Source organism: Tupaia chinensis, unplaced genomic scaffold, assembly GCF_000334495.1.
Source record: "Tupaia chinensis unplaced genomic scaffold, TupChi_1.0 Scaffold138619_1, whole genome shotgun sequence".
Classification (NCBI taxonomy): domain Eukaryota; kingdom Metazoa; phylum Chordata; class Mammalia; order Scandentia; family Tupaiidae; genus Tupaia; species Tupaia belangeri.
In genome coordinates, this window is record NW_006198512.1 from 1,353,939 (window position 1) to 1,367,263 (window position 13,325).

At 54.1% G+C, this 13,325-nt stretch overlaps 1 protein-coding gene across 1 annotated transcript in view; it reads left to right on the top strand.

Moving 5' to 3' along the window:
- FAM120A (family with sequence similarity 120 member A) overlaps positions 1–13,325 on the top strand; it is a 103,372-nt gene that overhangs the window by 35,182 nt on the left and 54,865 nt on the right. Inside the window, exons 5-6 of the mRNA XM_027765520.1 lie at positions 10,295–10,392; positions 10,575–10,861. Of these exons, the coding sequence (XP_027621321.1) occupies positions 10,295–10,392; positions 10,575–10,861 (385 nt within the window). The remainder of the gene's footprint in view (positions 1–10,294; positions 10,393–10,574; positions 10,862–13,325) is intronic.

Below are 13,325 nucleotides of genomic sequence, written 5' to 3' on the forward strand. Positions count from 1 at the left end.
TTTTTTTTTTCTTTTCTTTTTTTTTTTGGAGAGGTTTTTCACTATAGGGCACGTGCGTTCGCGAGACAGACAGAGACAGACATAGAGACAGAAAGCAAGAAATCACCCCCCAGGGGGGATGGTCACGCCGCTGCAATCCCTTCTCCTCCATTCTCCTCTTGGGATCCTGGGCACGCATGCACACGCACCTGGCGTGAGTTTTTAGCCACCGGGTCCAGGACGCGAACCGTGGTTGACTACGTGGGAGTCCAGTGACATAGCCATTACGCTGTTTGTATAGGGTGCGTGCATTGCTGGAGAGACAGAGAGAGAGTGACAGATCACCCTGGAGGGATGGCCACGCCACATTCCCTTCTCCTCCGTTCTCTCAGGACTCTGGGTACATATGCCCAGCGTTGAGTTTCAAGCCACCAGGTCCAGGACTTAAACTGAGTCCCATGTGGGAGTCCAGTGCCTTAGCCACTAGGCCTCCAGCTGGCCTGTGCCATCACTTCCTGATAGTGTTCAGTGTCTGCATTTCCGCGGATCTAGACGGTCTTCTACCCTTTGCACCTTCGTGCACATCTCTTACCCCTGTAGAGACTGTGGTTGGACTTGCCCCCCTCCCTAGGTCGGTTTGGAGAGACTGTCTTCAATATCGAGCGCAGTCAAGAAAATGGCGTATTTCTCTGTGGGTTTGACTGCTCTCAAATGTCTTTTTGTGAGCAGATTTTCCTCATACAGTGTTATACATCTTTGGGTCTTTTGCTGAGTATCGTATTTGTGGGTGATGTATTTAAATGTATCTTTCCTTAAATTGCATTTTCAAACTGTAGAATGCAAACTGCTTTTGCAAATTCGTTATGTATCGAACGACTTTGCTCAATTCTGATGAGCTTTCATAATTAATTTATAAATTCCCTTGCTAATTATGTCCTCTGTGGTTTAATAGCTTTCTTTTCGAGCCTTGTGATTTCTCAGAGCAGCTGTGATTCAGAGCACAGTACTCACTGGAAGGTGGTGAGGGTGAGTGTTCTTGTCTGAGGCCTTGACCTGAGGGGAGAGATGAACAGTTCACTACTGTAACATTTAGCATGATCGCCACATCTTTTCCAGATTAAAGAAATGTCCTTGTAGACAGTGTTCATCTGGCGTCCTATAGCAAAAACCTCTCCAAAAAAGAAAACAGATTTGGGGGATACTACTCCCAGAGTTTTCACTCGAGCCACTCATGGTCCCATTAGTGAGGGCTAGAGTCCTAGAAGAGGAGCAGACCTGAAGGAGGGGTTGGTCCCAGGCTCTGGGGTGCCCTCCTGGGCCCTGGTGGAGCTGTTACTACGCCGGCGGGTGCACTGGTGGAGCGGAGTGCAGGGCTTAGCCGGAGACCGGGGGCTTCCTGCTGGCCTCCCGTTGGAGGGTGTGGAGGCAAAGGGGCCTGAGCTGTGCTCCTCAGCGCTGGTGGACAGGAGAAGGACATGCAGGGCGGGGGGGGTGGGGTGGGTGCAGGGAGGCAAGAAGCTGTCCTGAGCGAGCTGTCAGTGCCTGTGTTCTGCTGGGAGGCCAGGTGGGTCGAGGACTACACCGAGGGGTGGAGGTGGGCAGAGTAGCCAGCAGAGAGCTTGGGCTGGACCCTGGGCGCTAAGCCTTGGCAGGTCGTTTGATTGGTTTCCCCCGACAAGGGCCAGGGGTCCTAGGAAAAGCAGGCTTCGGCTTCCTGGCCGTCTGCGAGTCCATCTCGGGTCACTTCCGTAGAGGCTGTTGAACGGGCTTGGGTTGATATGGGCTGGTGAACAGCAGAGGCAGGGACTGGCCCCTGCTCCCTCCTCTGGAACGCCTAGTGCGCCTCCTGCAGCGTAGCTGTCACCAACGGGGGTGCTGCGACAGACGGCGGGGCAGGAAAGCCTGCCCTGCAGCAAGAGACGGGCTTGTGAAGAGGACCATACCCTGACGGTGCTAGTCCCCACTCCACAGAGGACAGGCTGCAGACACCCAAGAAGAAAGGACCTCTGTGGGGAGCAGCTGCCGGGGGCTGGGGCGGGGCACACCTATGGGGCACGTCACCGGATGGACCTGCAGGATCAGGAACCTGTGGTCAGCCTGGGTCTGACCAGCCCCCAAGACAGCCACATTCTAGCAGACTGGGCCAGAAGGAGCTGCTTGACACAGGCCCACTGAGGCCTGGGTGCAGACCAGGGGCCAGGCACGGGCACTCCTGACCCAGCAGCACTTGGGAAGTGGGCCTGGCATGGAGAAGGTCACTCACAGCAGACCTGCGGGTGCAATGGGGCCGTCCTGGACTGAGGCCGGGGGAGGATGCCTGTGACCTGCCCCTGGCCGAGCAGAACTCGGGCTTCGTGGAATGCAGGCCTTGCGCGGTTGCCCCCTCCCGAAGCGTCAGCTCAGCTGACTGGGTGACAGTTACTTTGAAAATGCAGCTGTATGTCCCTAGTAGCAGCTGAGGAGGAGATTAGGAAACGGAGAGCTGACGTGTAAAGAGCCATGTTAACCATCCGCAGTGGCCCCCGAGCCGTTGAGCAGTGAGCAGTCTCCAAGGAACAGGCAGTCCGACCAGACTCTGAACCAGAGCAGAGACAGGACAGACCCTGCCATGGTGCCATGGGAGACAGGGTGTGCTGTCGTGGACGAGCCACAGCGCTGCTTGCCTGTGACAGCTGACAGACTTGTGAGGGTCCTCTGGGGAAAAGCAGAGGAAGGGAGAGACACCTGTAGTTGCCCGCACGGCCCAGAGCCAGCTGAGAGGTGTGCGGGCGAGGGTGCCTGGACGGACTTGGTCTCTACTTCGTGCACTGCGAGCTTTCCCGTCGCTTCACGCAGGTCCGCCTTACATTTGTTCAGATGGTCTGATACTCCATGGGCCCTGTCAACATCTAGAACATAATCATTTCTTTGCTAATTTATAACAACAGCTTTTGAAGATTTAAATTTTCACAAAGTATTCAATATTATACTTCTGCTCTACTTCAGTAACAGGTTGTGTTGTTTTTTAATTTGCTGCAGGGCATGTACATTCACCGGAGAGAAAGAGAGAGAGAGAGAGAGAGAGAGAGAGAGAGAAAGAGAGAGCGCGCACCTCCACCAGGGGATGGCCATGCTGCAGTTTCTTCTCCACGCTCCTCTCAGGATTTTGATCATGCACGCACACACGCCTGGTGTGCTTCCCAGGACTTTACCCATGTAGTTGGCCACGTGGGATTTAGCCATCCTAACCACTAGGCCACCAGCCTCTCCACTAACAAGTTTTTAAAATGTGATAATCGTTGAAAATTTATGTTATATTCAAACCTCACTTGATTACTAGGGCTTCCTTTACTCAGGTTTTTTTTAATTGTGAAAAACTGTAATATAAAATATAGAAAAGGTAGTGTAATGAACAGTAACTTACACAAGGTGTACAGGGAACAGTAATACATCCACCACACAGGCTTAAGAGATGACACTGCTTCAGCTCTTTCTCTTTCTTAAAGAAATAAACAGTCTCGGGACCAGCAGATGGCGTGGTGGTTAAGACGCTGGACACTCCCACATGACTGACCACGGTTCGAGTCCTGGACCTGGTGGCTTGCTTTCCCACTTTCCTTCTTTCTCTCTGTGTGTCTCTTTGGTCAAATCAAAATAAAATGAATGAATAAAATAAATATTTTAAAAAAAAGAAATAAACAGTCTTTTCTCTAAGTTATGGTTAGCCTTCTCTTGTATTTTTATCTTATTTTAACCTCATACATACGGAACAGTAAGTAGTATTGTTTGATTTTGATTAAATGAGATATTATTCACATCATTGTGCAGTTAATGTTTTTGAGATGTGTCCTTGTTCATCTTTTTCTGTTATTAGTTTGTTTCTTAATTTTTTGAAATATATTTTCTTCATAATGGAGAGTGTGTGCATGTGTGTGTGTTTGTGTGTGTGTGTGTGTGTGTGTGTGTGTATGTATGTGCACACACATGTGTAAGAGAGGCATGCTTGGCAGAGTTTTGTCCCCTATAATGCCCAGAGGGTAGGTCCCGGCCAAAGCCCCTCGGGGTCCTGGGCAGGTATGACCCTGGTTGGCCACGCAGCCTCCAGCACTCTGCAGTTGGGCCACCGAGGTGCGGCCGGAGCAGCAGAGCAGAGCCTGCAGGGAGCACCGAGCCCGAGGTGCGGCCAGAGCAGCAGAGCAGAGCCTGCAGGGAGCACTGAGCCCGAGGTGCGGCCAGAATAGCAGAGCAGAGCCTGCAGGGAGCACCGAGCCCGGGGTGCGAGAGCCCTCGTGTCTCCCCTGCAGCCCGCACTTCCAGGCTCCTGTTCTCACCGCCCTCGTTTTCAGTCTCTGTTCTTGTGACCTTTCACTTTGTCTCAGTGAGCTCATTTTCTTCATGTGGTATGAGAGATACAGGCTGTTTGATCTTGCAGCTTTCCAGGAGGCAGGGTTTTTTTAAGCCTAAACCTTGTTTTGGAAGAAGCAACAACACGGTTCCTTTCAGCTGCTCTCGGGTGGAAAGAACTGCGGATGCGTCCTCCCCCCTCCCCGGGAACGCGTTAGACTTGTTAACGGCCTTGGGTTTACCGACAGCCATAGCTTTTCGGTGTAGGGCCTCCAAACAGGAATGCTAGTTCAGTTCACCAAAGACTCTAAAATAAAGGTTGTTAGCTTTTCTTTTAGGTTGTGCTTTTCTAAAGTCCACAGGTGAACAGAAATGAACTTAGCTTATTTATCACAGACCTATAACATGACTTAGGTGGCTCCATGAGAGTCAGTGTTCCTTCTCTGCTTCCTTGAACATCGCTCCATCAGTACAAACTGCTTTGCTGTTCAAACTCCGGTGATTTAAACTCCAGTTCACCAAGCCCAGGAACTGAATCCATTTCGATAACATTTGCTACTCAAGACTCTGGCACTGAGTGGATGTGGGTGCTGCGTACCCTTGGGTGTCCATCCTCTTGCTGGCCACATCTGGGGCAGGGAAGAGTTAGACCAGTGTGCACGTGTCAGACCAGCTCCCTGCTGGAGGACACCCTTGGTGAGCCGTCTAGCAGTAGAGCAGCCCTCCTCAGGCTGACCTGGCCTAGCTCCTACATTGACTTGAACCATACATGCCTGCTAAGAGTTAGATGGCAAAGGGAGTCTTGTGCACGTGTCAGACCAGCTCCCTGCTGGAGGACACCCTTGGTGAGCCGTCTAGCAGTAGAGCAGCCCTCCTCAGGCTGACCTGGCCTAGCTCCTACATTGACTTGAACCATACATGCCTGCTAGGACACTCCCATTGTTCCCACTCGGGGTGCTGCACTGACCATGCCTGCTCACTGCCTTCCTCATCTAACTTCCTTGTTAGCTTTCTTTAGGCTGGCCACCCTTGCCAGTTCTTATTTCCTGGGTGCTGTGCTAAGAGTCTCTCCTGGTGTTCTTGCCGGCACTGTAGGCTCTGGACAGGCACTGACTCCCTACCTCTTAGCTCTGGGAGTTGGCGCCAACGGCGAATCTACTCTCAGTTCTGGCTCTGCTGGGCCTCCTCTCCCTGGAGCCACAGCTGGGCCTTCCCTGCTCCTTCTTGGAGGGCTCCAAGACCCAGCCCTCCCTTTGTAGAAGCTATTCATCTGCAACATAATGGTAAAAGATTACACGAAGAACGTTTCCTGTATATATGGTATTTATTTAAACACATTAGGGCTGGCTGCATTGCCTGGTGTTTAGAGCAGCTGGATTCCCTGTGGTCAGCTGCATAGTCCTGTTCTGAGTGGCTTGAGAAACATGCTGGGTGCATGTGCATGCATCCTCAAAATCCTAAAGGGAGGGAAAGATAGAAAGGAGATTGTGGCATGATCGTGGGGGGGGGGGTTGCTTTCTCACTTTCCCTCTTTTTCCGTATATGGCCAGTTGTAGTTCTAAGCAGAGGTTCCAGTTTAATACCATTCCTTTTGTTTTAATAACTATTTATTTTATTTTTTATTTGCTGTAGGGCACGTGTGCTCACCAGAGAGAGAGGGAGAGGGAGAAAGCAAGCTACCAGGTCCGGGGCTTGAACTGTGGTAGTCCAGTGCATTAACCATGCCACCTGCTGGCCCCAACACCATTCTTTTTTAAAGCTGAACTTAATTTAGAGCCAAAGCTGGACAGCATCATCGAGGTGTCATGAGTCATTCCAGGAAACAGGTGACTCTGCAGCTATCTTTATGCCAGGTGACAAGTTGGTGCTCATAGCTGAGGCTGCAGGGCACCTGCCTTTTTGTTCTTAAAGGAAGCTCTTAATATTTAAAAATGGTTTCTAAAATTATGAAAGTTTTTTCATGTCATAATTAGACATGTTTTCTGCATTCTTCTCTCACTTGCCTGGCTTCAGTCAGCATATTTTTCTAGCCAAGCCCGCTTCTGGTGAGTGTGTGTGAAAAGCAGCAGCAGTGTGGACCTCCTACTCTGTGGGCCCAGTGTCTCTTCCCAGAAAGATGCTCTTGTTGTGGAAAAGTGCATAGTGACTCTGCCCAGCTGCACTTAGGCACGGAGAACAAGAACTGATTTAGAGGAAGGCAAGCCCTGAGCTGCGAGGCATCTCTGCAGCCTGTGGGGACATGCAGGCAAATTCATTTATTAGACGCAGTCGTTATAGAGTGGTGACTTGCTTTGCGTATTTACACGGGTTTCTCTGAGGCCAGTGACTGCTGATTTTAGAAAACAGTCTTCCCTTGGCCATCTTTAGCTCTGTGTTGTAATATAGTTCATTATTTTTTAAAGGAAAGTTTGTGTTTCAGCAAAGTTTTAGCATGTAATGGTCAAGAATAGGATAAAACAAAAGTGACGGTCTACACTTGAACGGTGTCGTCACAAGTTTTGCTGCAGGGTATGTGTGCTCACGAGGGAGCGAGGGAGAAATGACCCCAGGGAAGACGGCCACGTGCAGTCCCTTCTCCGGTCTCTGGACTGAGGGCATGCACACGCACCGTGATCTCCAAGCCTCCAGCTCCGAGGCGCAAACCGCACGTCCGCCGAGTAGGGTCGCCATCCCGCCTGCTGGTCCAGGCTTTTACTTTTACCACTCGAAGATAGATGAGCTACCAGAGAGTATAAACTGGGCTTTCATAGTGAGTTACGTTACTGAGGCAGAGCCCGAATGGGTTTTATAATATTCTTTGGTCCAGATTGGGATGTGATTCGGAATTGCCTGAGGACGAGCTCCTATAATTACAGAGCCTCACCTCACACTCAAGGCGAGACCTAGTGGTCTTACTGTTTGATCAGGAATGTTTTTGTGTATGCACATGGATATGTGTGTGGGTGCAAGTGTGTGTAGCACACATCTTTCTTGAGGCTTGGATCTAGTGAACTTATTGTTAGATTAGGAACAACTTCATGTGAGAGCATACATGTGTGTTTTCGTATGCATGTGCAGCTGTGCATGTGTGTGCCCCAGTGTGCCACAGGCGCACACATTCTCATCAGTTTGCACCTAGTGGGCTTAACATCTGGTTAAGAACATCTCCGAGTGGGACCAGCAGTTAGCATAATGGCTATGTTGCTGGACTCCCATGTAGTCGACTGCGGTTCGCGTCCTGGATCCAGTGGCTTAAACTCACGCCGGGCGCATGTGCGTGCGTGCCCAAGATCCCGAGAAGAGAATGGAGGAGAAGGGATTGTGGCGTGGCCATCCCCCCGGGGGGTGATTTCTCGCTTTCTGTCTCTCTCTCTGGCTTTCTGGCGAGCGCACGCGCCCTATAGCAAAAACTTCTCCAAAAAGAGAAAGAAAAAAAAAAAGGACATCTCCATGTATGTGCTCATGTGATTGCCTGTGCGTGCACGTGAGTACGCCGTCATGTGCACACACATCCCTTAGCGGTGTGGGCCTGGAGGACTTAATGTTGGAGTGGAATGTCTCCTATGAGTGAGTGTGCCCTGCCAGCACGCGTGCCAGCCTCGTACTGGAGCACGGAGGTGGAAGAAGTGCCAAGACTCACTTCGTGAGAGCCAGGATCCAAGGCCAGTTGCATTTCCACACCTGCAGCTGGAGGCCGTGAAGATAAGGAGGTCAGGCTGACTGTGGTTGGTGAGGCTGTGCCCCTCCCCCGGTGGGCAGAAGCGAGTGGCCCTAGGCTGTGCTAGCACCCGCTGGCCAGTCGGCCCTGGCACTCCCGGGGTCACCTCGTATGCATGTGCAGCTGTGCATGTGTGTGCCCCAGTGTGCCACAGGCGCACACATTCTCATCAGTTTGCACCTAGTGGGCTTAACATCTGGTTAAGAACATCTCCGAGTGGGACCAGCAGTTAGCATAATGGCTATGTTGCTGGACTCCCATGTAGTCGACTGCGGTTCGCGTCCTGGATCCAGTGGCTTAAACTCACGCCGGGCGCATGTGCGTGCGTGCCCAAGATCCCGAGAAGAGAATGGAGGAGAAGGGATTGTGGCGTGGCCATCCCCCCGGGGGGGGATTTCTCGCTTTCTGTCTCTCTCTCTGGCTTTCTGGCGAGCGCACGCGCCCTATAGCAAAAACTTCTCCAAAAAGAGAAAGAAAAAAAAAAAGGACATCTCCATGTATGTGCTCATGTGATTGCCTGTGCGTGCACGTGAGTACGCCGTCATGTGCACACACATCCCTTAGCGGTGTGGGCCTGGAGGACTTAATGTTGGAGTGGAATGTCTCCTATGAGTGAGTGTGCCCTGCCAGCACGCGTGCCAGCCTCGTACTGGAGCACGGAGGTGGAAGAAGTGCCAAGACTCACTTCGTGAGAGCCAGGATCCAAGGCCAGTTGCATTTCCACACCTGCAGCTGGAGGCCGTGAAGATAAGGAGGTCAGGCTGACTGTGGTTGGTGAGGCTGTGCCCCTCCCCCGGTGGGCAGAAGCGAGTGGCCCTAGGCTGTGCTAGCACCCGCTGGCCAGTCGGCCTTGGCACTCCTGGTGTCACCGTGGCCTGCGTGGGCATGGACTGCCTGAGATTCAGCTCCACTGTGGAAGCTTGCTCTCCGATGAGGGGGTGACGGCCTTCGCATGTGCTGGCAGATAGGCAGTATGAGGGACGGGGCTTGGCTGTGGCATGTCTCTGGGCTAGCGTTCCTGCTTCAGAAGGAATTGGGTTCAGAGAGCTCGAGGCTGGGTTTCGTCTGTTTCTTAAGGAAACCTGGGTTGGGGCTGGGGCCTCCGGGAGGGCTCCAGATGGGTCCTCTGTGTCTCCTCACGGGTTTCTCTAGTCCTGCATGGATGGCATCTGGGTCTCAGTGACACCAGACTGGTGGGCCACAGGCTCGGCGCCTGATCACATGGCTCGAAGTAGTCCACTTGTTGTTCTGACAGGTGCTTCTGGGCTGTTGTTAGCACCACTGTCTGTGGGACCTTTACCACAAAGCCCTGAGGTGCCACGTGCATAAAGCCCTGCAGCGCAGCCAGGAGTGCCCTCGCTCTCCGCCGTGGCCCCATGCGTCTGCCACCTTCCGTGCGGCTCTCTATCCCCAGGCACAACTCTTTACTTTCACAAGTTAGCACTGGAATACTGAGTGGCAAGTGGCAAGGGGCCTCTGGACAGGTTTACAAAATCACGATTCAGCAGTGTGCAGAGTGCAACTTCTGAGCTGCCTGCCGTGCGTGGGCCCTGCGCGTGGCCTTGCTCAGCCCCGAAGTGGAGACAGGGGCTAGCCACACATACGTGTCGAGGCCTCGTTAGCCAAGAGCTGGTTTCAGCTGTAGAGCAGTTTACACGGAACAGTTGTGTTTTATAAACGCGAGGGAAAGGACCCTGTCTGTGTTTCATTCCTTTAATGTCCACTGGGATGTCTCGTCTTGCTGAAATCTCAGGTGAGACTGAGGTACAGGGATGCCCATCTGGTTAAAGGCAGAGGGACACGTGAGGTGTTCAGAAGACACAGCTGTAAACGCCAGCAGGAGTCGAGAAACCTGGAAAATGCAGACCGTAGCCCCTGTGTGCAGAACTGGCCATTAGGGGCCGCCGTCCAGTGTGGTGGCAGGGTGCTGGATGCTGATGTGGCCAGCTACACTGAGTCCAGACCTGGCGGCTTGAAAATCGCCTCGGGCATAGGTGGGTGTGCGTGCCCAAAGTCTCAAGAGGAGACTGGAGGAGTGGTGTGGCCATGCCCAGGAGGGTGCTTTCTCACTTTCCTTTTCTCTGTCTCTTTCTCCAGAGAGCTCATGTGCCCTAATGGCCAACATATCTTTTTTAAAAACTTGAACATTATAAAGTGGTGTTTTTAATATTGAACATCAGTCCCTAAGGATTTCTAACATGCTGAGGAGGGTCATGGGCTAGCCTAAGGAAGCCTAGGAGATGCTTTCAGTTCACGGTGGTTTTTGTCATTTTTTTTTCCGTCGCGGTGACACAGCCAGACCAAATCCGTTTGGAATGCCTGGGATGGTGCCACCATACGTCGGCCCTCAGATGCTCAACATTCCACAGACCTCCCTGCAAGCCAAGCCCGCGGTAAGGCCTTCCCTGTGCCGGGTCGGGTGGTGGGCAGCGTGCTCGTTTGCACCAGCACTGAAGCGATGTCCCGAGGCGTTGGCTGGATAGAGGGAGCAGCAGCGTCTGCTGCATTCAGTCAGGTGGTCGGGCTGCATCAGGTCCTTCGGCAGCGTGTGCATGACCTGTACCCTTTGCTTCAGGCCCCGCAGGTGCCCAGCCCTGGGGGCGCCCCGGGCCAGGGTCCGTACCCCTACGGCCTCACTGAGCCACCCCTCGCTCTGGACGCCAGCGGGAAGCAGCTGCCGGAGCAGAACAGCTACAGCAACATTCCTCCCGGAGGGAAGCACACGCCCCTGTACGAGCGCTCCTCGCCCATCAACCCGGCCCAGGGCGGCAGCCCCAACCACGTGGATTCCGCCTACTTCCCCGGCTCGTCTACGTCCTCGTCCTCCGACAACGACGAGGGCAGTGGAGGGGCGGCTGCAAAGTGAGTGTGCCGGTCACCTCAGGCACCGCTGCCGCAAGAAGCTGCCCCCTGGGCGGCCACGCGGGCCTTCTGCTTGGACCGCACATGGCAGCATGTAGGTGGTGGCCCTCTGCTCCCGGAGGCCAGGGCCAGCGCAGGCACGTCCTGTGAGGTTTCGGCCACCACAGTCTGTCCAAGTCCAGCCCCGTGGCAGAGCTCTAGGAATCCTGGAGCGGAGTTGACAAGATCTGGCTTGTGTGCTGACCAGACCGTGTGGGCCCGCCCGGTTGGCAGCGGCCCTGAATTGGGGTGTTCTGAATCTCCCCTCCTAACTCACAGCTCACAGGACCATTCCTGAAACAGCCCTGGTGACCCACCCAGAGCCATAGAGGTGCCCAGGCCAGGAAGGGCTGTCTGCAGAGAGGAGTGCCCTGAGGGTGTGGTCCCCAGCCTCAGCCTGTTAGCTGACGGAGATCGCCAGTGTGTACCCTCCCCTCCCAACTGCTGTTTCAGGAAAAGAAAGAGAAGAGAGTAAGCGCAACATGGCCCTCAGTCCGGTCCTTGTCCCCTGGTTGGAGCTCCACTTCACGGGGCAGGAGCCAAGGCCAGTTCTGCCAGGCCGGCAAGGTCCTGTCTGTGCTGTCTCACTGGTGCGTCACCTGGAGCAGGCAGCCCCCCAACGTCCTGCACGAGTGTCCGCTGACCTGGGAGCAGGGCCTGCGTGCATCAGCCGCCCTGCCCGCGCATGGCGGAGTTGTCAGCACTGGCCGGTGCTCCTCTGCTCAGCGCACACTCCTCGGCATTATTATAATACCCCAGCCTCAACCTGACCCGCTAGCAAGGGAGGTGTAGGTCTGCCAGGTCAGAAACTTGCACCCCAGGCAGGCGTTGCGTGCTGACTTTCACAGCTGCCGCCTGCTCCCAAGCCCTAAGGCACAATGCTTTTCTTTTAAAAATTGACTCATGCCAGCAAAACCAAGGCTCTGGACAACCAGGTTCACTGTAATAAGAACGTCCTTTCTCAACCCTGAAGTGCAGGTAAGACGCGGGCAGAAAGCCAGAGACGTCGTTCCATGACTCAGCCCGTGCAGGGGTAGACATGGCACCCAGGCCAGGTGCTGGCTCGGGGAGTGGGTGGTGACGCGGGGCGGCTCAGTGAGGGTTGTCCTGCTCCTCGGGCAGGAATCTGGAAGATTTATCCGTCTCACCTGGCAGGGAGGCCGCAGCAAGATGAGGCGCCCCAGCTCCTGCCCTCTTTCCTCCGTGTTGGGCTCTCCCACTCGTCCGGGTTTCAGACCGCCTTTCGCAGCTCCTGGCAGTTCTGGGCTTTTTCTCTGGACTCTCGCAGCTCTGATAGTCTCTCTGGAGGAGTGTCTGGTTCTGCCGTTGGAATGGGAGTGGCTGGCGTTCAGTGCCTTCCCGTCACTATGGCGTGACTTGTCGCGACACACAGTGCACAAACACCTGGGTCTAAGGACAGACTCAGGTTGGGCAGCTCGGCAGGCAGCTTCACTTCCTTGTCTGCTTTCCCGTCTCGTGTAGCACGTGAGGAGTGGAGGGAGGCGGAGGAGGTGAGGTGCCTGTCCCTGAAGGCCTCGGGGTTGTACCAGGTGGTGCTGGATGTGGGTCCCCCTCGACCGTGTCCTCCGCTGGTGCCAGGTCCGTCTTGGATCCACGGGTGCGGCAGGTGCCGTGCAGGTCCAAGCTTGTGCTCCAGCGTGCTTTCGGGCTGTTGGGTGCAGTGGAGGCAGTGTGCTGAGGCAGCTGGGCTCCTGCACAGGATGACAGAGGCCCTGCTCAGTTAGAACTCAGGAGGACAGTACACGGACGTCAGAATTCTTTTGTATCAAAATAAGCTGGCACTTCAGTTTTTCCACAAACCTTTAAAAAAAAATGCTGTTGGGTGTGTGCTCGTGAGAGAGAATGAGAAGGAAAGCACCTTTTCCCTTCATTTGTCCATGTCAGTGTGTGGGGCACACACGCACGACACTCAGCATGGTTTAAGTCCCCTCTTAGATGCGTGTTCACCCTCTGAGAAGAGCAAAGGATGCAGCTTACAACATAGCCATATGTTTTTGTCACCCTATGGAGTTGTCAGATGTTTTTAACGCACAGCGTGGCAGGGATGGGATGGAGCTGGTGGGACGCAGAGGGTCCCCCCCTCACCCTCAGCCTGCCCGACCTTGCAGGGAGCCGTAGGTGTCTGAGGGTCCTGGTCACTTTGTATGAAGGTTTTCTCCGTCCTCATGGGAAGGTGGGTTTAGGGAGTACACTAGGGCCACCCTGGTTGAGTGGAAGGCTGTTTCCCCGCACCTCAGAGAATGTTCTGGCACATGAGCAAGTCCTAAGAGGCCCCCCGCATAGTGGCAGTGAGGACAGCGGCAGCCTGGCGCAAGGCTGGGGCTGGCGCACAGTTCAGGCCCCGGCGTCTCCTTCCTCCTGTGCCGAATTCTGTTCTTTCGTCCTTCCCTCCCCTCCCCTCCCC